Source organism: Dipodomys ordii, unplaced genomic scaffold (genome assembly GCF_000151885.1).
Source record: "Dipodomys ordii isolate 6190 unplaced genomic scaffold, Dord_2.0 Scaffold26, whole genome shotgun sequence".
Lineage (NCBI taxonomy): Eukaryota > Metazoa > Chordata > Mammalia > Rodentia > Heteromyidae > Dipodomys > Dipodomys ordii.
The window spans coordinates 12,538,096-12,563,779 of NW_012267242.1; the positions used below are offsets into that span (position 1 = coordinate 12,538,096).

General features: G+C 49.5%; 1 protein-coding gene across 3 annotated transcripts; it reads right to left on the reverse strand.

Moving 5' to 3' along the window:
* Nucleotides 1-1,649: 1,649 nt before the first annotated feature.
* Nucleotides 1,650-24,302, reverse strand: Rorc (RAR-related orphan receptor C). 3 transcript variants are annotated; one of them, XM_013015297.1, is made up of 12 exons: nucleotides 24,168-24,228; nucleotides 21,464-21,493; nucleotides 18,854-19,016; nucleotides 9,442-9,527; nucleotides 8,762-8,903; nucleotides 7,015-7,533; nucleotides 6,700-6,821; nucleotides 5,554-5,686; nucleotides 5,278-5,385; nucleotides 4,990-5,100; nucleotides 3,816-3,925; nucleotides 1,650-2,293 (listed from the first exon to the last, which is right to left on the reverse strand). In XM_013015297.1, the coding sequence occupies exons 3-12, from the start codon at nucleotides 18,858-18,860 to the stop codon at nucleotides 2,132-2,134; spliced, it is 1,500 nt and encodes a 499-aa protein (XP_012870751.1). In that variant the 5' UTR covers nucleotides 18,861-19,016; nucleotides 21,464-21,493; nucleotides 24,168-24,228; the 3' UTR covers nucleotides 1,650-2,131. The 3 variants fall into 3 exon arrangements, with proteins under 3 accessions (XP_012870751.1, XP_012870750.1, XP_012870752.1); XM_013015296.1 differs by lacking the exon at nucleotides 18,854-19,016 and having other exon boundaries at nucleotides 24,168-24,302; XM_013015298.1 differs by lacking the exons at nucleotides 4,990-5,100; nucleotides 18,854-19,016 and having other exon boundaries at nucleotides 24,168-24,245.
* Nucleotides 24,303-25,684: the final 1,382 nt, after the last annotated feature.

Sequence of the window (25,684 nt, forward strand, 5' to 3'; positions counted from 1 at the left end):
CAATTTACAAACGTCACAGGGAGATTGGAACTCCAGCCATGGGAGAATCAGGGATTGGGAAGGGAGGAGAAAGGGACAAAAGTCCTTATGAAACAAATGAATTGCTGACTCTACATAGGAAAAAGACCAAAGGTCAGAAATGTAGGTAGTTGTATTCAAAAGGCTCCCTCCACCTCCAACACACACCCGCACCCCGACACACATCCACACATACCCTACACCCCACACACCATTTGCTTTAAATCATTTTATAAACAATGGCAGAAGTTGGGGTTTAGGTTTACCCAGCTAAACCTTTCCCCTGAGAAGAAAAAAAATATCCCCTTCTCTCAATCATCTGGTGCTTATCCCTTCTGGAGGGTCTGCAGTCATTTACAAAGCTGAGAGAAGTTCAGGGGTGCGATCATGGTAAGAGAAACAGGTCCCTGCCCTGTTCCTGGTCTCCCCCTCATGCTGGAGTCAGAGGCAGGCAGTCACAGATGTGGGATGACACCAGCTTTCTGTAGAGTGAGAGCAGGGCTGGAGGCCAAGGTTAATGAAGTTCTCCCAGGGGTTGTCCTTGACATTTTGATTAGCAATTGTCCAGCTGTTTCCACTTCTGTTGGGGGGTTTGTATGATAAAAGACAGCCGGAGCTGGAATGGAGTTTGTACATCCCAGGTTTAAGATAGGTAAACTGAAGCACCATGGAAATGTTCTGGAGTCCTGTCAGACAGGGGGACTTCCCTGAGGCCACTTGGTTTCTCTGAGTGAACTCAAGGAGATTGTAGCCTGGTGCTGGTAATCTTATCTACTCTCAGATAGAGGCCAGGAGACCACTCCAGATAAAGGATTTGTGAGGCCTTATCTCAACCAAGAAAACTTGGCATAGTAATACACACCTGTTTATCCCAGCTGTTGGGGGAAGTGTAAATATGAAGATTGAGGTCCACACCAACCTGGGCAAAAAGCAAAGCCCTATCTAAAAAAAAAAACCAGGGGAGCTGGGAAGGTGGTTCAATGGTAGAGTGTTTGCCTTGCATGCATGAGGCCCTGGGTTCCATTCCTCAGCACCACATAAGCAGAAAAAGCCGGAAGTGGCACCATGGCTCAAGTGGTAGAGTGCTAGCTTTGAGCTGAAGAGCTGAGGGACAGTGCCCAGGCCCAGCGTTCAGGCCCCAGGACCAACAAAAAAAATAAAATAAAATAAAATAAAAAATAACCAGGGCATAAAGGGCTGGATATGTAGCTTAAGTGGTAGCTCTCCTCCCAAACAAATTTGAAGCTCTGACTTCAAATCCCAGTACTACAAAAACAAAAAAAACAAACAAAAAAAGTACATGATGTCAGAAAAGATATGTTCTTAGGACCACCTTTTATAGGATGAATTTGGTATGTGTTTCACTTGTATAGAATGGGTATGTCTGATTAGATTTGTGCTAACTCCTAAAGTCTGTTTTTAAAGTGCTCATGACAGGTTTTACTTTGAACTCTGATGCTCTTGGCCTCTTTTATGCTTTGTTTCCATATCCAAACCCCATAAAGCAGTTATCCCGGCCTCTTACCCCCATCCTTTACTCTCCACATATCCAGGTTCTTCTAGATCCCAGGAAAAGGACAGGGTGCCTAACAAATCTTTGTGTACTGAGAGAAAAGAAAAAGGTGGAAAAATCTAAGGGTCCAGATTCGTGTTATGTACAGGTCCTTCTGGGCGCTTGCCACCAGTCTCTGAGCTTGATCCATTTCCCCTAGCTGAAGCTCAAGGGGAAATGCAATGAGGTATTTCAAAGGTCGGTTCTTCGCTTTTGAGCCCAGAGTTGAGTCTTCTTCATCCAGGATGCTTGGATTCATTCCCTAAATTCTTGAGGACATCTTAGTGCTCCTAGAGGTTCTTATATCTTACCTCACCCCACACCTGCCAGAAGCTGGGGCAGAGGCTCTGGGAAGTGAGGTGGAGCAAGACTTCTCTCCATCCCTATCCACTACTAGGCAAGCCTGGGAGGCAGAAAACCAGTCTTAGCATTTGTTCACCCCAAGGGCATAGGCAGGACCACCCTCCAGGAGGCATAGGAAGGAAAAGACTGATGGTGGAACAGGGTCCAGGGAGGTGGGCCAGCAGGCTGAAAGAAGAGGAAAGGTGTCCCTTCTCCAGGTCACTTGGATAGCCCCTCAGGAGACTCGAGTTCAGTGCTGAAGAGTTCCTTGTAGAGCGGAGGGAAAGCAGCTTGGACCACAATGGGGTGGAGATGTTGGAAGATCTGTAGTTTTTCTACATGCTGACTGCACAGGCTCCGGAGCTTCCCTTTGGGTGGCAGCTGAGGATGGGTTAATGGAGAGAACGGTCAGCATTCTCCTCAGAGCAAACAAGTCCTCTTGCCTATGCCGGACTGTACTACCTCTCCTTGTTTTTGCTCTAAGTACTTGGCACTTTGGATCAGTCAAATCCCATTGGTAAAAGTATGTATATGTTAAACAAACAAAGAAAAAAAACCCAACTGAAGCTAAGTGAATGTCTTTTGCATGCAGCCCCAAAAGTCATATGTGGATCTTCAACACTAGCGCTGTGCCTAGCATGTAGCAAAGGACTGTTTGAGTGATTATCCAATGGATCCTCATATTGCTTCCCAAGTAAATTGCCTAATAACACCTCTAATTGTAGCATTTCCCTAGCTTCGGAATTCCCTCTTTCTATGACACTGAAAATTCTCCCTGATTTTCCTCTATTTTCAGACTTATCTTTGGCTATTCTTCAGCCTCATCAATCCCATCTTCTGATTTTTTTGGGGGGGGTCCGGTCGTGGGGCCTGAACTCTGGGCCTGGGCGCTGTCCCTCAGCTCTTCAGCACAAGGCTAGTGCTCTACCACTTGGGCCACAGTGCCACTTCTGGCTTTTTTCTTTTTGCTTTTGTGGTGCCGAGGAATCGAACCCAGGGCCTCATGCATGCAAGGCAAGCGCTCTACCACTGAGCCACCTTCCCAGCCCCCAATCCCATCTTCTGAACTTACACTTTATTCAAAAAGTACTGTCAGCTATTCCCCAACTACACACTACTTTGCCTTCTTAGTTTTGCTCATATCATTCCCTAAGCCTGGAATTTCTGCCACACCCTCACGGAGGTCTGTTAAAACCTTATCTCTAATATGACCTTGTTAAGTGCTACCTTTTCTAGGAAGCATTTATGTGTCACTCCTTTTGCACTCAACTTGTTGGAATCCTTGTTCTAGTCCCTTTTTCCAAAGGCTTTTACAACAGCATACTGGGGACACAGAGACAAGGGACAAAAAAATAAAACTACTGGAATTAAAATGTGCATTTATCAGTTGAGTCACATAAACAAGTCATTGCTACAGGAAGATTTTTAACACCTGTCCTTATTGACTGGGTTGCCAAAAGGATGATAGAACATATTAGTGAAAGCACTTTGTTAATCTCATTATTATAACATCACATATCACATTCTACTCTATATTAGGGGTATATTAAAAGGTACACAAATCTCTTTATACCAGTCTAAAATATCTTGGTGAGGTCAAAAGCTGAATCTGTATCTTTCCACAGTGCCTTATACAAGCAGGTGTTTTGTAAATGTTGGCTATATTAAACTGAATTGCTCCCTGGAGGTTCCTTTTAATTCCAGACTCTAACTTTCCATCTCTGTACACATGGAAGTAGTTGCTTGTTTCCTCAGTCCCTACTGCTGTTGCAAGCTCTCTGGCATAATGTGGCATTCAGCAGTCCTTCCTTTGCAACCTCAGATCCTAGCCCTGTGTTACATACCCAGATGTCACAGATCTGTCATTGGTCCTGGCCTTTTCTACCCCTGAGATTGCTCCTACCTTTGCCACAATGCCTTGGCGATGGGTCTTGCAGAGATGATGATGGAATGCTAGCTCCAGATTGTACTGCAGCTGCTCCACTTTCCTTTTCTCTTGGAGCCCTGGTCTGTCTGAAGGAAGGGATGGGACCAAAGAGAGAACAGAAAGAACATGGATTCTACGCAAAAGGAATGTGTTGGGTCTTTTCACATATCTGATCTTCTGAACTGTGTGTACATGTGTGTGTGTATGTGTATGTGTATCTTGGTTTGGGAGCCATTAGCTCTGGGACCTAGCTGTCTGCAAGGGAAACTGGAGAGAAATGAAGGGGATGGAAACTTCTAATCTTCTAACTTCAAGCTACCTTCTCCCTGATAACTTGGTATTTCACATAGCCCATTCTGCCACAGGGGGAAATAAAAATAGGAAGGAAGTTCCCAACTCTCCTATGTGAGTGGCTTCTGATAGGAGCCACTCAGGCCCTTTCCAGACCTCTGCAGCAGTCTGTGACTCACTTCAACTCCCAAACCACCTTTTGACCTGTTTCCCTTAAATACCAAGAAGTTGCATTTAAAGCTTTAATTTCCAGTTGAAAGGGGCATATTGGCAGAGCTAGAAGAATGATTTGAAAATCCAGGTTGGCAGCCAAACCCATTTCTGCAGATTCTCTGAGGACTTAGTGTTTAGCTGGCTCAGGCTAGCCACTCTAGTCCAGTGAGGTTGGATACCCGTAGCCATGCCATTGAAGGCATTCGGTCTTAAAGGATCTTGTACAGAGCAGGGATTCTCAATCTTGATGGCCTGGAGGAGGCTATTAAAAATTCAAGTGCAACTCAGACCAATTACATCAGAAACTCTGGAAGTGAGAGCCAGGCAGCAATAGGTTTTAGAGCTCCCCAGATAATTCCAATGTATGCTACAAAGGAGTCATCAGACTAATTTCTATCAGGGAAGTAGCTCATTTCCTCTGACTCTCACTTCTCCCTGATCCAACCACACCACCTAATGCTGGTTTTTGTCCTGTTCCAAGGGTCCTTGGCATCTTTATTTGAACTGATTTGATTGTATAGCAGTACGGGGCAGGGCTCATCCTGCTAGCTCCTAGATTTAACTACATACATAGGCCTAGACTTAGTATCTGCTGTGCCTCAGCCTCCAGAATGTCCTTTCCCAAGTCAGGCCCAGTCACACTCACTGGCATTGATGAGAACAAGGGCAGTGTAGAGGGCAATTTCATCCTCGGAAAAGCGCAAGGCACTGAGGGAGTGGGAGAAGTCGAAGATGGAGCTGATGAGCTCATTGCAGCCTGATGGAGTAGAAAGCAGAAGAGTAAGCAAGGCAGATGAGACCATGTGCCCAAAGACACCGCCCTCTGGATGCTAGGAACAGAGGGGAAGATCAGCCAGCTCTATATAAAAGGATCACAAAGCATTGCATGGGGTTGGCATCAGAATCCTCCTTCTCATTCACCACTGCCCCTCACCCAAGGCTCGAAACAGCTCCATGCCACCGTATTTCCCTTCAAAAAAGACTGTATGATTATCAGCATTGTAGGCCCGGCACATCCTGACCAGCACAACCTCCATTGCTCCTGGTGAGAGGGAAGAAAAGATGGATGGACAGCATGAAACAAAGCCAGCAGCCTGTTTCTGCCCCACTCAGTGTCCTGGTATCTTTAAGCCACCTCCCTCCACTTGGCCTTTTCCCACTCCATGCTCTGTCCCCTTTCCCCAAGGTCTACCTCCCTATCCCGTGGCACCTGCTTTCAGTAGTACGATCTGGTCATTCTGGCAGAGCTCCATGAAGCCTGCGAGCCGCTTGGCAAACTCCACCACATACTGAATGGCTTCAGTGAGGCGGTGGGCACAGCGTTCCCACATCTCCCATATAGACTGCAGGGACAGAATGGAGATCTGCTGTAGCCCTGTGTGGCCCTGTGATCCCTCCAAGCCCCTAGGAGTGCCATATAATAAATTGCAGGTGGTAGGTTCTGAACTCCCATGTTCTGGAAAAATTCAAAACCTTTATTAGCACAAAGGCACAAGTCCATTCCTGTCATGTGATCCTACTTATTGAGCATCTACCATCTCAGTACAAAGGAAACAGAGGAGAGATGAAAGGGCAACTTTTCCTAACCTCAAGCTATGTTCTCCCTGGTAGCCTAGTATTCCATGTAGCTCTTTTAATACTAGGCACTAAGGATTATGCTACAGGGGGGTGGAGAGTCTTCCTGAAGTACACTGTATTAGCTGTTGTGGGGGAATAAAAACCATATGAGGTATGGTTTACCCTCAAAGCCTACTTACTCTTCATCTCCTCCCAAAACACACCCAAGGTCTTAGTAAGCTTTAGAAGTCAGTGGGATGTGCAAACGAGTGCTTTTTAGAGTAAGTGGTATCGTCAGAGCCATTAGATCTGAATTTGATTTTGTTTCCGTCACTTTATGATTGTGATTAAATCCATACAGCAGTAAATACCACTCTTGTAGTCTGGTTATTTGAAGGCTCAAAGATAATCTATGTAAGGCATTTATTATGGTGCCTGGCAGAAAAAGGGTATTCTCTATAACACAACTCAGGTTCTGAGTAGAGCTAGTACTGACCCAAAAGGTAAATGAAGAGGAGAAGGAGGAGGAAGGGAGAGAGAAGAGAGAGTATATCAAGTTCTAGATAGTAGGGGAGTAAGTTGGAAGCTGAGTGAAGTTTAATAGCAGGGGCTAAGGGAAAGCTCTTATCCATTTGCTAGGGTGTAGGCAGAAACACACCACACTCGCAGTATATACACTTGTTGGGCAGCCTGTGTTTATCTGCAGTATCTTGCCTTCTTCCCCTTTAGCCCCTGAGTCTGTGCAGGTATCCATCTCTGGTGATGGGACATGCTCACTTGCCACATGTTCTGGCCTTACCTTTCTCTGATAGCTGGTCACCTCCTCCCGGGAGAAGAGGTTATTACGCTGCCGTAGTAGGTCTTCCAGCCGCAACTGACATGTCTCTCGGTAGGACTTGCAGACATTCTGTACCAGATGTTCTGGGGCCAGAGAAGAAAGGCATGACCAAATCTCAGCCAGCTCCTACCCCCACTTACAAGATGCTTCCTGCTGGGTCTACTGCCTGTCTTGGCCCCTTGTCCAGGACCCCTTGCTTTCTTGAGGCTCATGGTTGTTTGATGTAACTAACCCTCCCTCATTTCCACCACTGTCTTGGCTTTCCCGGGTGCTTACCTATCTCTGTCAGAGAGGCATACGGTGCCTCTGGGGTACTGCAGATATTGGGGCTGCAGTAGCTGTCTGGACCCTGTCCTGGATCCCCAAACCCAGAGTGCCTGGGGCCCTCCAAAGGAAGTCCACATTTTCCAGGAGTAATCTGGCTGTTTCTGCTATAGATGCTTTCTCTAGTCTCGGCCTTGGCCCTCTGAGGGCTGTACTCAAGGTGGCAGGAGGCCCCTTTGGGCTCTGTCTTGGCCAAGTTGTTAGAATATGGCAGCCCAGAGCCTGAGGCTCTCAGGAGACCAGGAGGACAGGCAGAGGCTTCAGGCAGGTCAGGTGAGGCACCGAGGGGCAGCTGGCCATCTGGGAGCCCCAAGGTGTAGGTGAGGATATCTGCTCCATGGCCCCCTACTGGAGGAGTCTTGGCTATTTGTTCCTGTTGCTGCTGCTGCTGCTGCTGCTGCTGGAGTTGTTTCTGCACTTCTGCATGCAGGCTGTCTCTCTGCTTCTTGGACATGCGGCCAAACTTGACAGCTGAAAGAGACCAAGAGATCAGGAGTTTAGGAGGTAGAACATGCAAGGCTCAGGGCAAGGTCAGCAGACAAGGATCATTCCAGGATGGACCAACTGCCCTCTGACTCCAAGCCCAACTTCTCTGGCCTTCTCCAAGAACCTTTACTTTGGGAACTTAGGTCTCCTCCCACCCCTCACTCTGAAACCCTTCAGGATATACCTGACCTGCCATTTCCATTTCCTGAACAAAATCGTATGGATGTTCAACTAGCTTCTAATAGTGGCAGAATTCAAACAATGAACCTGGGTAGGGGGATTCTGGCTTTCTGAGATTGGGGGTGGGGGAAGTGTCAGGTAGGGGGAGGCCTCAGGCTGTATTGGGGTCAGCATGCCTGTCTGGGAGGGCCGGAGGAAGAGGAGGGCTGAGAACACAGGTCTCCCTGTGGTCAGGCCTGCAGGCTCCCTGGTGACCTAGATACTCACCACAGCCCAACCCAGGCTCCGTGGCTTGCTTCTGAACATCCTCTTCTGCTCTCTCTTTCCTGCCTTTTACTCACCCCCACCCCGCTCCCCCTCCCAGGTGTGGGGGCACAGCCCCTCACCCTGCCTGCCCCTTTGCACCCCTGCATGTTTCCTTTCGCTTTGTTATTTTGAGCACTGAAAAGTGCTGACAGGCTCCTTCTGCATCCTCATCACCTAGTGTCCCCCTCCTCCCCCAGCTCCTCAGTGGTGGGGGACCTGAGGGGACTGGTGAGAAGGTGGTGGGTGAAGACACTGGGAACATCTGTTCCCTACCCCTCCTTCTGGGTCTTCCTTAGGCTAATTCTGCTCCCATTCTTCGCCATAGTCCCATGTCCTTGAGTGGAATTTGTGGGGCGGGGGGGGGTGGAATTCAGGGAGGAAGATGGAGGTAAACTAGGTCTTCACAGACGTAAACCACAGTCAGAAGGGAAAGACACGGACACTAGATGAGAGCTGGGCAAGAGGGAAGTAGTGTGAAGAGAATCCATCTCAGGAAGAAGAGATGAGAGGACTGGGATCTTGATAAAGGATTGTTGGGACAGAACCTCTGAAGAGCTTTAAAGGACTGACTCCAAAGGGAAGAGACAAGGGGCTGTCAAGAGGAGAAATGGAAGGAGGTCTCAGGAAGGGCATTTTTCAGTCCAATCCATCTGGCACAGTAGGTCTAGCTATCCCTCTACAGACTGCAAGAAAATCCCCCCTGCCAGAGCAGCCTGTTTGGGCTCACCATCTCGGGACATGCCCAGTGCTAGGCACTTCTGCAGACGGCAGTGCTGGCATCGGTTACGGCTGGTGCGGTCGATGGGGCAATTCTGCTGACGGGTGCAGGAGTAGGCCACATTACACTGCTGGCTCCGACGGAAGAAGCCCTGTGGAAGGCATGGGGGAGGTTAAGGCTGCTTACCCTGTCCAGGCCCAGGGTGGTCCTGACCCAGCTTTTTCACATCCTTTAGCCATCCATCCTCCCATCCTCAGTCTTCTTACCATCTTCCCTCTTCCCTTCCTTCCTTCCATCCTTCCTTGCTTCCTTCCTTGCTTCCTTCCTTCCTCCCTCCCTTTCTTTTTAAATGCCATTCCAGTAGTTTGAACTCAGGGCCCGAGCACTGTCCCTCTGAACTCTTTTGTTCAAGGCTAGCACTCTACCACTTGAGCCACACTTCTGGAGGTAAGAGCTTCACGGACTTCCCTGCCCAAGCTGGCTTTGAATCACAATCCTTAGATCTCAGCCTCCTAAATTTATAGGATTACAGGCATGAGCTTCCTGCGCTGGCTCACCTCCCTCTTGTGTAATTTGTTCAGTTCCTTGCAGGGAAACACCACTGGGAAGCTCCCTAGCTGCCTCAGTTGACCATTGAGACCTTGGCCTCCAGCTCTCGAGAGGAGTGTGCATACCCATGCACAACTTACCTTGCACCCCTCACAGGTGATAACCCCGTAGTGGATTCCGGAAGACTTGTCCCCACAGATTTTGCAAGGGATCACTTCAATTTGAGCTAGCAGAGGGAAAGAGACACACATCAGACCAAGATACTTTTTTTTTTTTTTCATTTACATTCCACCACTATGTACGTGGGCTACAGGTGCCCCTTCCTTCCCTGACTTCTCCAGGCAGCTCCAGATATTTCCCTCTTGTAAAATGGAAGAAGTAAAGTGGCAAATGCTTCTCAGTAAAGGATCTGAGGCTTTCTTCCCCGCCTTCCCCCACTGAGAAGGAAGGAGCCGGCAGAGTGGGGGCAGCCAGGAGTCCTATCAGGTTTATGGAGGCAGAAAACAGCTGCAGAAAAGCCACCTGCTCAGCTCTTCCAGTTGAATGTCTCCAGCTGCCCCCCCATCCTGTCTCAGGCCATAGGAGTCCTCACTGCCTCACAACACCTGCTTCCCGCCCAAGGGGCTTTCTTTGTAGCTCCCTCCCCCACTGGGGGCTCAGTTCCCATGGGCAGAGTGTGGGGCATGGCAGGAAGATGGAGTACATCATACAGGAGGTAACTGGGGGCTAGGTAAAGATACCAGCCATTCTCAGCCAGACAGAAAAGGTTTGGGAAGAGCTGCACAGAAGCAGGAACAAAGAGAGGGACTCAAAGAGTATGGGGCAGAGAAGCTAGGAAGAAGCCACAGATGAAGTCCAGGAGAGTGGGACTCCTCAACCCAGCTTTGTTGGGTGCCAAGGAGAGAGTCTAGGCTCTTGGCCTGAGTGGACAGAAGGTGACTCTGTATGTATCAGTGTTAGAGAATATAAAGGCATCTGTGTCCACCTGTGTGAGCACTGTTGAGAGTAGAGACCATCTTATTCACCAGCTCACTTGGTAGACGAAGGACAATGTCTGAGAAAGCTCAGGTTCACACAGTTTCTTTCCAATAAGTTATTGTTTTTGTTTGCTTGTTTTGTTTTTGTGCCAGTATTGGGTTTGAACTCAGAACAGAGCCTCATGCTCTCATGCAGACTTTTCACTCATGGCTAGCATTCTACCACATGCCTCTAGTGCCAACTTTTTTCTGGTTAATTGGAGACAAGTGTCTCTCATTTGTCTGCCTAGTTTTGCCTGCCTAGTTTTGTCTCCCTAGTTTTGAACTGCAATCCTTAGGGCTCAGTCTCCTGAGTAGCGAGGTTTATATGGCTGAACCCTTGGTGCCCAACCTATTATGCTTCTCTGAATGAATGACTTCTTGAGTCACAGATCACTATTTTTTTAACTTTATTTTTTGTCTTTTCTTTTTTGGTACTGGGGGTTGAACCCAGTTTCTTGCACTTGCTAGGCAAGCGTTTTACATTTGAGCTACATCACAGCCCACTAAGCATGTTTATGAGCATTCTTTCTGTGTATGTACACCTTGGCTGTGGGCCAATGGCATGTCTGCTTGCACCAGTGTACACAGGGCACATTTGTGTATTAAAGCTTGCTCATTGGGCACTAGTACCCAGGTTCTTGTTCCCATTAAGTGCATTGTAAGATGTATCTGCTTATACTCCTCTGTTGCTTGCTTGCTGGCCCCAAATTCATCTCCTGTTCTTTGCCTAGTCCCTGTCAGTGCCCACAGCTCTCTGTAGTTTTAAGGTCTGGGATCCCAAGCCACTCCAGGTCTTTTTAGCACTTCCAAGGACCTATGGATCTCTTTTCCACCATCACTGGTTGGTTGGTTTTCCCTCTGAGAGGGATGCTAGGAGAGGAGGAGGCCAGAAAAATTATCCTGTGGCCAAAGCCTCTTTTTTTTTTATTTTTTGTTGGTTGTGAGGCTTGAACTCAGGACTTGGGCACTGTCCCTGAGCTTTTTTGCTCAAGGCTAATGCTCTACCACTTAGCCCACAGTGCCACTTCCAGTTTTCTGGTGGTAACTTGGAGGTAAGAGTCACGAACTTTCTTGTGCAGGCTGGCTTTGAACCGTGATCCTCATATCTCAGCTTCCTGAGTAGCTAGGATTACAGGCATGAGCCACCAGCACCCAGCTCTAAAGCTTCTTCTTATCTGTGACAGGTCTTCCACCCTAGGGAGAGAAGAATTTTTGCCCTTTGGAGGGCAAATCTACATTCCCAAGAGCTCACTTCCAACCTCAGGCCTGCCCCTGGTCATATGCAAGACCTGCTTATATAGGGTAGACAGGGAGACCATGACTTGCTTACCATGCCCTGAAATCTTATTTTCACCATCTTTAAAGTATCATCCTCTCAGGCCAGCCTGGACTGAGTCAGGGTAAGTAGCTGCCTCCTTATGGCTACAGGTATTCTGAAATCCTTCCATCAGGACTTGATTCTTTCCCCCATCTCTACTCATACTTGCCACCTAACACCCACAATATTCTTTCTAGTAATTTTATAAATAGAGGTCAATGCACACAAGGGAAGAGAGAATAAGAGGGGAGAGACTAGAGTTGGGAAGAAGGGTAGAAAGTATGGGGACTCTCATGCTTCTAGTCACATTCTGTCTACCTCAGTTCTCTTAGCAGTGAGATGAGAATAAAAGTAAAATTGCCTGTCTATGAGTGACTATAGGTCACACAGACTCACATTAGCTGACATTACCAGTATAGCACCACATAGGGGCAGAGCACCATGAGTGGCAGTAGCTGCTGACCCAGGAGAAGCAAAGAAGCTGTGGACGTGGCCAGGCCTAGAGAAGCCTTTGGACCCCACAGGCTCTGTTCTCACCCAATATCTTCCCCTCTGTTTTGGTGATATCTCTCCTCAGTGGCCCTAAGACCAGAAGAAGGGGGGTAGACAACATTGGTCACCCCAAAAAACAAGCAAGAGGGAGATTAGGCCAAGCCACAGTGGGAACTTGGGCTCTGGCCCAGCAGCCGACCACAGGCCTCCCTGCCTCTCCCCTTCTCCAAGAGCCACATCCGTGTGCGTGTATGCACTGACCACATGGGTAACCCTAGACACATCTCCCTGCCCCACAGCTGACCCATTGCTGGTCCCGGCCTTAGGGACCTCACCACAGTGTCACCAAAAGCTTGCCCTTTTCATAGGAAGAGGTGACCAGCTAAGGACCTCTTTCACAGATACCATATTTGGGAGATCTAGAGCCTTGGACCTCAGCCTCCAGGCTAGCCCCTTCCCCACCTCCCTCAACCATAATCCAAGGCAGAAGAATACAGTGACAGGAACACAGAATCAGAGACTCTCAAGGTCAGACCCTCTAGCTTCTCCGAGCTGGAGGGACTAAGAGGTTCAGGACTAGGTGAAAATAGAGACAGCCCTAGGAAAGGAGAGACAGAGGCAGGAATGTAGGAATGCGTATGCTTACGTCCTGGTCCTATGTCCAGTCCTCAGAATTACCAGGCTTCTTGTCCTACTCTTTCTCCTTCCCCTGCCACCTGCATCCCCTTCAATGACATCCACCCCAAACCTCAAAGAGAAAGTACCGGTACTCAAGAGAGCTAGTGGAGGGCGGTGGGGAGGGGAAAAGATGGGCACTTGGGGGATGGGAGTGCGAGATGCTGAGAAACACCTCCGTTAATCCACCTTCAGGACCTGCCCCATGAACCAGTCCTTGAGTAGCAGGTGGTGGGAACCCACATGGGGAGGGGGAGCTGAGTAATCACAGGATTACTCAAACTGTTTCCTGGGAGCCTAGCCTGCCAGGAACTTACCATCTTTGGGCCTGACAGTGCCAGGAACCAGAGCCAAACAAAGGTCAGGAGCCTCATAGCCAGCCCCTAACCCCACTGCTCTCATAGCAGTGGGACTCTGCCCGCTCCCACTCCTGCTTGTTTGGGAAGAGCTTTGTGTTTCATCTGCTACCCACTGTACTTTTCTCCTGAGAAAGATTTGAAAACTGAGGCCTACAAACTCAGTGGCTTGACTAAGATTATAATCACCAGAATTGGCAGAGCATTAGGTATCTCTAACTCTGGAGTCTATGCTCTTAACCGTTAAACACCCTTAACCATTAAGCTAAGTACCCTGAGGCACTGGTAGAGCAGGAGAGGAGCAACATTATTGGTTATCAAAAGAAAATCCTCCAATTTTGTATTTCCAAAAGGAGAAAGGAGAGAAAAATGTCTTTTTTTTTTTGGTCCGGTCCTGGGGCCTGAACTCTGGGCCTGGGCGCTGTCCCTCAGCTCTTCAGCTCAAGGCTAGCACTCTACCACTTGAGCCACAGTGCCACTTCCGGCTTTTTTCTTTTTTCTTATGTGGGCTGAGGAATTGAACCCAGGGCCTCGAGCATGCAAAGCAAGTGCTCTACCACTGAGCCACCTTCCCAGCCCCGAGAAAAATGTCTTTAATAGCTCCTTAAATCAGCTAGTCTGGGGATGATTCTACCTTTTGTATCACCTACAGATCACAAGATAAAACAAACAAAAAATGTAAGTCCCTGTTCAGGAGATTGGAGATGGGCTTGATAATTCTATATTTTAATGAGCTCTAGATTGGTACCTAAATTTGCAATACATTAGCATACCCTTAGAGTAGCAAGAACTTAGCCCTTCGGCCAGTTTTTGTGCCAGGTGGGCAAGGTAGGTTTTACAATCTCTTCCCAAGCTCTTTCTTCCTCCTCGTGGTACTTTTATTTCTTTTGTTTGTGTTTGTACTAGGCACTGAACCCAGCGCTGCAAGCATGCTAAACACCCACTCCCCCACTAAGCTATACCTCTGCTCATCAAGTTCATTCTTACACCTTCCCTACCTTCCAGTGTGACCTGTAAAACTTCATTGTGATGTAGGCTTAGAAAAAGAAAATGGGTCTCCTGGATTGTCTCAGAGATTGAAGGCTCCCCAGGAAGCATCTCGTCAGAGCTTCATATGAGGAGAAATACGGTAGAGGCAAACCTACTCTGCCTCTAATCTCACTCTGCTCACAGCTGTGAGATCCATTGATAGTGCTCTTTGAATGTATCCAGAACTTGGCCCTGGGCCATGTCCAGGTGCCCTATGCCACAGAGAGGAAGTGGTAGGTACAGAGGAGGGGTGGCAACCCAGGGGGATCTTACCCCTCAAACCCCAGAACCACCTCCAGCCCAGTGGAGAACGATTCAGAGGATTTCTGGGAATTTCATCTTCCTGTGAGGCCAATCTAGAGCTAGGCCCTTTTCTTTCTCAGTTGCTTCTCTCCAATACATGCTGCATAAGGAGGAATAATAATTATAAATGGGGCTCGGAAGGTGGCTCAGTGGTAGAGTGCTTGCCTCTCATGCATGAGGCCCTGGGTTCGATTCCTCAGCATCACATAAAAAAGTCTGGAAGTGGCGCTATGGCTCATGTGGTAGAGCGCTAACCTTGAGGTGAAGAGCTGAGGGACAGCACCCAGGCCCAGAGTTCAGGCCCCATGACCAACAAAAAAAACCCCAAACCCTAAAACACACAAACACACACACACACACACACACACACACACACACACACAAAGCACTGGCCAATTTTTTTTTTTTTTTAATGGGGCTGAACTCAGGACCTGGGCATTGTCCCTTAGCTTTTTTTTCCTGTCCAGAGCTAGTGCTCTACCACTTAAACACAGCTTCACTTCTGGCCTTTTGCTGGATAATTGGAGATAAGAGTCTCATGGACTTTCCTTCCTCCAGTTGGCTTTGAATTATGATCGTTAGATCTCAACCTCTCGAGTAGCTAGTATTCCAGGCATGAGTCAATGGCGCCTGACTTTATACACATTTTTGAATGATCACAACCACCTTTTGGTGGAGGTACTACTAGTATTGTTCTCTCAGATGAGAAAACTAAGGCCTAGCGAGACTCAGATCTGCCACAAGTGGCAGGTCTGGCATTGGTCTCTGTAACTCTAGAGCAAGTGCCCTGGACCATTAAGCTATGTACCTAGTGAGGATGAGATGCCCGAAGGGCCAGAGTGGGTTGGGGTGAGATTATTTGCTGCAGGGGAGGGGAAAGTGAAAGGAAAGGGCTAGACAAATAATCTAGGGAGAAAACTTACAGAACTAAAGCCACAACTCATGTAGTATAAAGAGTCAGATATTCCCTCGGTCCCTAGCTTTTCCTCTGTAATCATTGTCCCCTCCCGCTCTTACCTGTTTTGCTAAGGTGAGACAATGTGTTAAACCTAAGTGAGCTCCTAACCCTTGCCAGACCATAGCTCCCTTAGGGCGTGGACGAGTTTCTTGCTTCTTAGTAGGCCTTTCTTTGCAGAAATGAATGATAAATGAGTGAGAAAGAGGAATGCTTCTCTTTTCTTAGCCTGACCCTTCTCTCACCACTGAGACCACAGCTCTAGCCAGGGGTCCTCTGTGTACCCCAATCTGTTACCAGCCTCCCTCCTTCCTTGGCTCTCAGTTCCCCCCAGCTTCTGCAATGCTGAAAACCAAGGTGGTTGGCACAACCACAGGAGCAGCAGGAGGAGGGCTGGGTGGGGAGGCGCCGTTCTGCCTGGTGGATACTACCCCAGCCCGAGCAGGGCTCTCCCCACAGTCCCCGGTGACAATTTTATGCTGATACACTCGGATCCTAGAGCTGAGAAAATAGTGAAGCTAAAACTCAGGTGGGCGAGAGAGAGAGTCTGGGGTTTTGCAAAGCCATGAAAGACAGCCAGTCTCCCGAAACCCCCTCTTGCTGCCCCCACCACCCCCGCAGTCTGGGGCAGGAGAAAGAAGGGGAAATAAAAGAACCCAGTGAAAACAACCAGTGGATGGGGGGGAGGGGATGAATCACCAGGAAGAAGCTCTGAGGAGTGGGAGCCCAGACGGCACACTGTCACATTCAGAGGCCTCCCTTGCCTCCTGAGCCTCCGGTCTTCGTTCTAGACACCACCATTGCTCTGGAAAGCCACCAGACCCGGAAAGGCCCGAAGGCCCTGCCTTGTTACCATCCTGACATTCCAAATAGACATCCCCATCCTTTTTGAACCTCAGCACCCCAGGGAAGGTGGTTAGATCTCAGGAAGAACTACGCATTAAATGGTACATGAATGAGACTCCATGACTGCTTTCCTTGGAGAGCCCTGGGCATGGGCTTTAGTTTGCGTTGGCACAGAGGCAGGGGGAAGGGAAAAGTGCAACCTTGTCAGGGACAGACATATTAACATACATTATCTTCATAGTGATAGGACAGGCTGAGACTCCACATTCTAGTGCCTTGGGCTCCAAGCCGTTGGGATTTGTGCTAGGAACAGGAAGAAAGGAAAAGAGCAAGAAACAGGAATGATGCTGGAAAGGAGAATGTCTTCTACAAAACCCTCAGATGGCCCTGGACCCTTATGGTGAGCTCTGTGGCACCCTGGGGATTTACAGTGCCTTCTGGCCCATTATTCCTCATTAGCATGACAGGATTAAAGATCAGGGCACAGAGAGGGCAGACATGTGACCTCTCACCCATTGGCATCCCACCTCCCGATCTAGGCTCAATGCCAGGGCCTCAATGTCTATTGGCCCCTCATTGGCCAAGCCTCTTAGGGTGAGTACTTGGGCCACCTTCTGGCCAGCTGGGAGTCTGTTTGGTTAATGGTTACCTTCTCTACCTGTCTCTGTATCTGTACATGGTGAACTGCATTCCAGCTGTTCTCAGGTGTCATACCACACAGCTTTGGTTCTCTTGGTAAGCTCAGTCCACATCTCCATCTAGACAATAGCCTGTTCCTGTGCCTTTCATAAATCAGTCCTTTGAGTTTAGTTTCTGTATCTCTTTATTTCTTGGACTGTTTCTGCTCCTTGTTTGTTTGGCCTTAGTGTTTGGGTAGGTCACAGACACAAGCTTCACAAGCTTCTAACTCTCCCTAGGTGTTGGGGGCTTAGTATTACCTAGGGCCAGAAAACTTGGGGTTCTGAGATATTCAGAAATGCCCACACGAGGACCAGTGGCACTGTCCTCCAAATCGGATGAGAATCCCCTCTCCTAGACAGCTGTGTGTATGTGAGGGGTGGATTTAACCCAGAGCTGCCCAACTGTCTCCTCAGTCACTTCCAGGAACTCCTGCCTTCATGCTGGGCTTGAAGCATACACATCATGGCATCGTAGGGTTAATGTGCTTATTTGGGGTCATTTGTGGGCAGTCCAGCCTGCTAGCCTTTGCTGCTAATGAGGAGAAGCTAGAAACAGATGTTCCTACTTGCATTGTTGGATGCCTTTGGCTCTTCTCCTGCTCCTCATCCAGGGCGGCTCATACACCTGCACTGCCGTCTCATCCCACTTACAGAAATGAAGCTCCTTTCTTGCCTTGGTCTCCTTTTCTTCTACTGCCTGGGAGGGCAGAAACTCTTGGGGCACACCTCAGAAGCTAGGACTGACTCTTTAGTCCTCCTTTATAGTTGGCATTGTTGTTTTTAAGTTTAATGTCCTTGTTTTACACATGAGAGACCAGGACTCTACAGACTTGCCAAAAGGTGACACGGTGACAGAAATGGTACCAGAATCTGTTTGTTAGACTCTCAGTCCATGGGTCTTTCCAGGACTCAATATGACCTCTCTTCTGTGGCTTGTGGGAAGACCCCATTTGAGGCTGAGGCCGTCACAGGCCTCAGGCCGCAGGGACACAGGCTTCCCTTTTCTTCATTTACCCTGTGCTCTGAGCGGTTCTCTGGAGGTCCTTACATGAACCATCTGATTTGTCCACCTAGCTCAGCTGAAAGAACCAGGACCCCAGAGACATCTTCCCACCAGTGGTTGGCCCAGTGTTGCAAAGCAGAAAGGGAATGATGCTAAAGGTTTTCTGCTCCTATTCCACTGCTCTGATCCTTCTGATCCCTGAATTAGTGACTAAACCTGGAAAAGCATGCACATACACATACACACATGCATGCATGTACACAAAGCCCATCCTAGCTGGAAGGCACTTAATTCTTGCATCCCTCGATGAGCAGAAAGTGTGGTGTCTGTGAGGGATAGATTCTGGCATTCTGACCCATCATTGCCTGCCTCAGTTTACTCTGACTGTCCTGCTTCAGAACATAGCAACTCTCCTGGTTGGAGTTACTAAGGGATCTACTTCACTAGGAGCTGAGAGAGTAAGTTCAGAGCTCTGGTAATTGCCACCCTCCATCAGCTCCCAGCTGTGTGCTCTGGGGTGTACCACTACCCTCCCTGGGTCTCTGCTTTTGTGAACTTAGGCGCTGGACACCTCAGGCATTCTCAGGGAATCTTTCCAGAACTTACAGCAAGAATTCCTCAACTGTTCTTTTTACTACTGCTTCAGTAAAGAAACTGCCTGGAAGGGGGTGGGGGGGTGGAGGGGTGGGAGCACAACTTTCCAGCCACTCCGCCCAGCTTCCAACGGCTCTTGCCCTTGACCACGACACACCCTTCCAGGGAGGAGCCCTCAGCTCTGTTCATACTGTTCCCAAGGCACCCTCCTCTTGAGAGGCTCAGGGATGGTGACCCCACTCCCAAGCTTCCCCCGCACCCAGGTGGCCCCAACTCACTTACTTCTCATGATTGAACCTAGGCTTGGCAGCTTAGCCGGCCTTGGCTCCCTGTCCTCAGCAGGGTGGTCCAGGTACAGGGAACAGCTGGCAGTGGAGGTGGGGGGTGAGGCCCTCTCAGCGGAGCCTCAGCCTGCAGCTCTGCACCTAGCTCTCCCCCAGTGCTTCTGAAAGGGGGAGGGGGGATAAACTCTGCAACACACAGGTGGCTAAGTGACAGCCCCCCTAGTCCCCCAGGGGTGTAGTGGGTAAGATGACAGGCGCTCCACGTGGCCAATCTGGGCCTGGGGCAGGGTGTGAGGGGTGGAGCAGCCAATCGTAGGGGGCGTTGGAAAATTCCAAAACCACATGCAACAACCACTCGCGGTAAAAGCTGTTTCCACTTGCCAGGGTAGTTCTGGCTGGGGAGCCGGAATGGACCTCCTATTCCCCTCTCTCTAAGGATCTCAGCCTGACTCTCTTTGCCAGAGAACTCGGGGGACAGGAATGTCCCAGAGGTAAGTTACAGGATGTCTGCTGAGGGTGGCAGCATCTGCCATTGAAACCCTGTGGACTAACCCAGCCTGTTTGTGTCTGAGGTTGTCTACCCCCACCCTCATCCCTATGCTCCTCCCTACCAACATGCCATATACCCTGGGCTACGGAACATGAAAATTATAGTAGGAGCTGAGGACCAAAGGTGAGCATAATACTAACAGTAGTAACAATTATCAGGCAAATACTCAGAATCGGCAGGAGGGGAGAGTCAGTCCATCAGACATTTCCTTAGGGGCAACTTTGCTAAATTGGAATGCAGATAATGACATTTATCACTGTCTAACTCATAATCATAATAATAGTCCTTACTATGTGCCAGAAATGGTTCTAACATATTATGTGGCTTTAGCTAATCCTCACAAAATATTTTCCAAGGTAGTTTTCCCCTTTCAAAGATGAGAAAAGCGAAACAGAGAAGTTAAGTAACTTGCTGAAGGTCACTGACCTAGTGAGTAGTAGAGATAGAATTCAAGCCCAGGCAGATTGGCCTCAGCTCTCCCTCAAAGGGCCAGGAGGTTTTCTCTGGTTCAAGTCTGCTTTTGAAGGTGTCTCAGACTCAGATACCTCCTGGCCCGAGTTTCTCAGTAGATTGATATGGGGTTCCAACTGATGGGCTAAATAATTTGGGCAGTGTACCTCAGCCTTGGGGATTCATCTGTGAAAGACCTGAACATCTAGATTCTTTGGGCCAACTCTCCTGAGAAGTCTTTGATTTTGCTAGAACCCCACAAGCGACTCAGACAGTGTGAGCTTTTCTAAGCAGGCTTTTGAGAGCTGGGCAGCAGATGGGAGGAGGGCCTGTTGGCCTGGATCCTAATAGTAACTCATGAGTTTGGGGGTACCGAATGTTTGCCAGGGCTATTGGGCCTGGGACAGGAGCCAGAGATAGGGTCCTGGCCAGCAAGGTTTCTGTGGTAAGGGATTGAGAGTAGGAATGGTTTTGCCTTTCCCAGTTCCCACTGCTCCAAAAGTCCCCTTCTTCCCCCCAACACTCCCCCCACCCCTCCTCTAGCTCACCTACGTCACTCTCTGACCTGCTTTCCTCATAGGGCCCTGCTCAGCATTTCCGTGAGGCCCTGTGACTATGGGCAGGCAGGCGAGGCTTGATCAGGATTGTGCTGAGCGAAGCAGCCCCCATCCCCAGGAGGATGTCAAATCCTAGATGGTCCCCAGCCCTGTATCTGGCTCAAGGAGGAGAAGCTCTATGCCCTCTGAGATGGCTCTGCCTGGAATAGGGAGACTGTCCATGGTTTGAGCAGTTGAAGGGAGGGACTTATGGGAGAAATGGAGGATTCTCATCAGATCAGGAACCCCTGCTAACGGGAAGCCTTTTCCAGCGTGCCCACAGGCTTCTGAGCACATGTGTGGCCCTGCTAGGGATGATGAGTTTTGCTACTGAAATGAAGCATGTGCATCTTCTGGGAAAGTAGTCTAAAGAAGATGCTGATTTGAATGTATCCATTAGAAAGTTCTACCTGAGCTCTAGCTTTCTTCTCACAGACTGTAGTCTTTTACAGCCCCAGGGCAGAGAGTGTCTTTAACTCATTCTGTTTCCTACAGAGCCAAGGCTTTCCTGCTCTTCTGTGTGGCACAGCCAGGCTCCAAGCTTGTTCACACTTCAGGATGTGTTAACCACAGAGATGAACACCAAACCTGGCTCTGCTGCCACAAAGCCTGGGGCCTCCCATTGTGGCATCCCTGAGTTTCTGAGGCTGCTACCCAGCACTACCTCTCCACCTCCCCGCTTCCCTGGACCACCAGTCTCCCTCTGGCCTCCCTCTTACTTCCTGTGTGGCTCTGGCCAACTTCTCTGCCTGCTTTTCCTTTGTTCTTTGTTTGTTTCTTGACATCTTTCCCTTATCAGGCTTGCCCTTGGCTGTGGCCCTTCACCTGTCCCAACCTTTCCTCACTCCCTTGAGTTCCCAGGCTTGCCTCCTTTCCAGCCTATCATTTCTGTCTGGCTCTTCTACCTCTGTCCAGCCCTGGGGCTTTCTTTACTTTGGACCTCCCAGAGTCCTTGACGAATTCTCTCTCACCACAGCTCAGCCCCAGTTCTTGGTCCCAAGCCCTTACTCACAAGTGTGGGTCTTCTTTGTAGCCAGCAGCTCTGGAAAGAGAAAAGAGGGGCTCAGTGTCAACTGTGGAAGGCACGTCTCCCAGTTACAGGATTGGTTCCCTTCTACTCCATTCCTTCCCAGCAGAGCCTGGCTTCTGAAAGAAGCTAGGCCACCTTTGCCAGCTCCCATTCTGCTGCCTTCTCTGCCCTTCAGCCATGCTGGCCCTCTTCCAGGTTCTCAAAGTGCCAGGCTCTTGAATGCCTCCAGGACTTCCCCCATGCCACTCCTTCTGCCTGGAGTGACCTTCTCTTCCCTACCCCTTAATCTACCATCCTCTCATCACTCATCAGGTCTCAGATTCTATCCCTTCCTGAGAAGCTGTCCAGGCACTCTCCCCTGAGTTTTTACTGAGGTTTACTCACTCAACACCTTGCACTTAATTTCCTGGCACTCACATATTACCCAACCACCATAAAGTATGCTGTGATCTGTAAAATGGGTCTGCTCTGCTAGACCGTAAACCCTAGGAAGACAGTGCCTATATCTGTCTTGTTCACCTTGCTGTCCTGACAAATATCTAGAACACTCCATGGTACCTGGTACATTAGAAGTGCACCATAACTGTTCTGCACCCAGAGCAAAATCTGCATGAAAACAAAACGCTTGGTTGCTGATTGATTCCTGAAAGTATCCGGAAGTTTCAGAGTAGTGGGGCTGGTGGCAAAGCAGAGAGCTTTGAACACAAAAGCCCTCTCTGGCCTCCATCAGCCAGATTTCATTGGCCTGCCATCTGCCCAGGGAAGAATTTGCTTTTCCTGTGCTGCTCTGCTGTGTGATTAGATCTGGATGGAGAGTTGGCAGAAGAGGGCACAGGTGGGTGGGTGATGTGATAGAGGACCACCTAGGAGGAGCAGCTGCTAAGGGAGGAGCCTTAGCCAGAGCATGGCTGTGGAAGCATTCCCTCACACAGTCAGAGGTGATGAAGCACCTGGGAAGGGAGCCTCATGGGAAGAAGCTTCCAGACCAGATCTTGATCCATTTCCTATATCCACATAGTGGCAATTCATAGAGCTTATGTCTAGTCTTTGTCCCAGCCTGTAACTTCCCTCATCATTGACTCTGGGTTTGTTTGTTTGTTTTTTAAGTGTATTTTTTTGTCTTTTTTTATTCTTTCTTTCTTTCTCTTTCTTTCTTTCTTTCTTTCTTTCTTTCTTTCTTTCTTTCTTTCTTTCTTTCTTTCTTTCTTTCTTTCTTTCTTTCTTTCTTTCTGGTGTTTGAACTCTGGGCCTGGGCACTGTCCCTCAGGTCTTCAGCTCAAGGCTAGTGCTCTACTACTTGAACCACAGCGCCATTTCTGGCTTTTTTCTGCTTTTGTGGTGCTGAGGAATCAAACTCAGGACCTCAGGCATGCAAGGCAAGCACTCTACCACTGAACCACCTTTCCAGCCCTGTCTTTCCTTTTTTTGGTACTGGGGATCGAACCCAGGACATTGTACTTGCTAGGCAAGCGCTTTGCCACTGAACTACATCTCAGCCCCCTAATCATTGACTCTGTTCTGTTACTTTTCTCCTCTTCTCTTGTCCAAGCCTACCACACATACCTTCTCTCCAATACCCTCTCTCCAATACCCCTCCCCATCCCCGTCACTGTCCCTCTATCCAGGGGATGCTCCCCCTACAACTGGGCCGTCATGGTGCCAAATAGGCCTGGTAATCTGGGATCCCTGGGTCTGCCCAGAGAAGGAATGACACCACCTAGCCCCACCCATCCTGGCCATCCTATCCAGCCCCACCTACCTTCCTTCCTGACGTGGCACCCTTGTCCCTCCTCTAGCTTTGCACCTCAGAATAGTCCTAAATTTGTATGTGTGGGGGGGGGGCAGAGAGGGGGGTAGTGTGCTTCTTTTGCCCAGAGAGCAAGCTGTTCTTCCACCAGGTGGCCCTGGAGCTTGGCAGCTCTGGCACTTGCTCAGCTCACATATTTCCCTGGGTGCTCACATTGACCAGGCATGGGGTGAGGATGCCTGAGTTAGTCCATTGGTGGGGCCTAGGGCTAATCCAAGTCTCGGTCCCTCTTCGTGCTTGGCCCAGTGCCCCACATTCTCTGCAGAAACGAAACCCCATACTTCTGGGCCAGTGGGAGGAAAGTGCCAGGCTAGTGGGCATGGGCAACTAATGGGGCGTAGTGGCTGTCCCCCTCCCTCTTTCATAGCAGGACCGGACAGGTTCCTCCACTGGTGAATGAAGCAGCCAGCCTCCCTGTCCCTGTTGTCCAGGGGCCTGGCCAGCTGCTGGGATCAGCAAGGGTGGGGGGACCCTGCCACCCCTCAGAGCACTCACACCTGGGAAGGCCACCCTGTTCTGATTCTTCACTCTTCCAGCTACCCTAATCCTGCTCTCCCCTCCTCCCCTACCCCAAATTGTCTTTCTTTTTCACTTCTTCCCTTTCTCCCCCCCTCCCCTCCCCATAGGGTTCTTGCTACCTCTCCCTGCCTTTCCTGTTACCCTCTCTTAGTTTCCAGTCCTTTCTCCTGTTTCTTCTTCATTTTCAATCAGGACTTGTCCTATCTTACCTACCTGGGCTCCCCTACCAGTCCATCTCTCCCTTTCTGTGTATTCTTCTCTGTCCCCCTCTCTACTTGCCCACTGACTTCCCATCTCTCCCCACCTCTGAGCCTCCTGGCAGTCCCTTCCACCTGCTTACAGAGCTGTGGGGCCTCTTACCCCTTGAGGCTCGGTGGTGTCTCTGTGGGGCCCTGTCCATGGGGCAGCTCCCTTGGTGCCGTCCTTGCTGCCCTGGCTGCCCAGGAGGGCAGGGAGCAGGGCCCAGGGGAGGGAGGGTAGCGGAGGGAGGGAGCACCTGGCTGTCAGCAGGCAGGGAAAAGGAGTGGCTGGCAGAGCTGTCTTGGCACCAGGAGGGAATGTGGGGAGAGACCAAAAAACTAGAGATTAGAGCCTTTGAGTAGAAACAGAACAGATGAAAAGAAGGGACCTAGGGCTGGGAAGGTGGCTCAGTGGTAGAGTGCTTGCCTAGCATGCATGAGGCCCTGGGTTCCATTCCTCAGCACCACATAAGTGGAAAAAGCCCGAAGGGGTGCTGTAGCTCAAGTGGTAGAGCGCTAGCCTTGAGCTGAAGAGCTGAGGGACAGCGCCCAGGCCCAGAGTTCAGGCCCCACAATCGACAAAAAAAAAAGAAAAAAGAAAAAAAAAGAAAAAGAAGAAAAGAAAAGAAGGGACCTAGCATTTAGCAATCACCTACTATGGACCAGGTCCTTTGCCAGGTCCTCTCTGTAAACCATCATACTGCTTTATGTAATTCCTCATGACATCCACCACAGGAAACAATTATTTTAGATTAATCAGTGAGTCAATCAAGTGATGCTTAGAGATATTAAGTATGTGCTCCAGAACTTGCACAAAATGATGCACGGTTGAGTTATGATTTGAACCCAGGTCTCTGTGATTTCAGAACCCCACAGTTTCTATCAGACTAAGACAAGCAACAGAAGTAACAGTGAAGGGAGAGCCTGTTTGTACTGCTTCTTTGGGATGGGGTTAGACTCATCCAGGTGTCTCTTTGGTTCTTTAAGGACACTGTCTGTCCCTGATCCATGCTGCCCTTTCCTGTGGTCTGGATTACACTGGACTGGTTGTGTGGAGACCCCCCCAAGTCTGAGCCTGCCCTCATTGAGGCCTACTCTGGAGTCTGAGGAGCTCTGAGGAGCAAGGCTTCTGTGGAGCTGAGATGTTGCTATTCTCCTGCCCAGCATCGGCCCAGAGTTTGATTAGCTGGGCCTGGCACTCCTAGTTACTCAACAGGCAGCTGGCCAGGGGCCAGGCTTCAGGGAAGGCTCCCTGGCACCTCCTCCCTCTTGCTCGCTCCCAGCTGGTAAACAGCAGAACAGGAGCCAGCCACGACACAGCCTCGTGACTCGCCCACTCTCCCCACCTGATGCACGTGGCACCTGGCGTGGAGAGGGCAGGCAGCTGTCCCTTCTCACCAGCCTCTGCTCTTGCCCCGCCCTGGAACTTCACACTCTGCTACCATCAGCACCTCTGTCCCAGGGTAGCCCCCAGAGTCTCCCAAGAGCTGCAGCTTGAGGGATAAGGACTAGAAAAGGAGAAGGACTTTCTAACTTCTGGGGTGGTTGACAGGAAGATGGGGAAGAAGAAAGGAGGGTAGATTTTGAGGTCCCTTCGGCACTGAGAGTCTGAGGGTATGTGTTGGTACCCCGTGTCCT

Coding starts and splice junctions, on each gene's coding strand:
- Rorc (XM_013015296.1), bottom strand. CDS start 24,207: ATGGACAGGGCCCCACAGAGACACCACCGAGCCTCAAGGG. Junction 7,534..8,761: donor ACTGGGCATGTCCCGAGATG/GTGAGCCCAAAC, acceptor GGTCTCTTTCAG/CTGTCAAGTTTGGCCGCATG. Junction 5,101..5,277: donor GGAGCTGTTTCGAGCCTTGG/GTGAGGGGCAGT, acceptor CTACTCCATCAG/GCTGCAATGAGCTCATCAGC.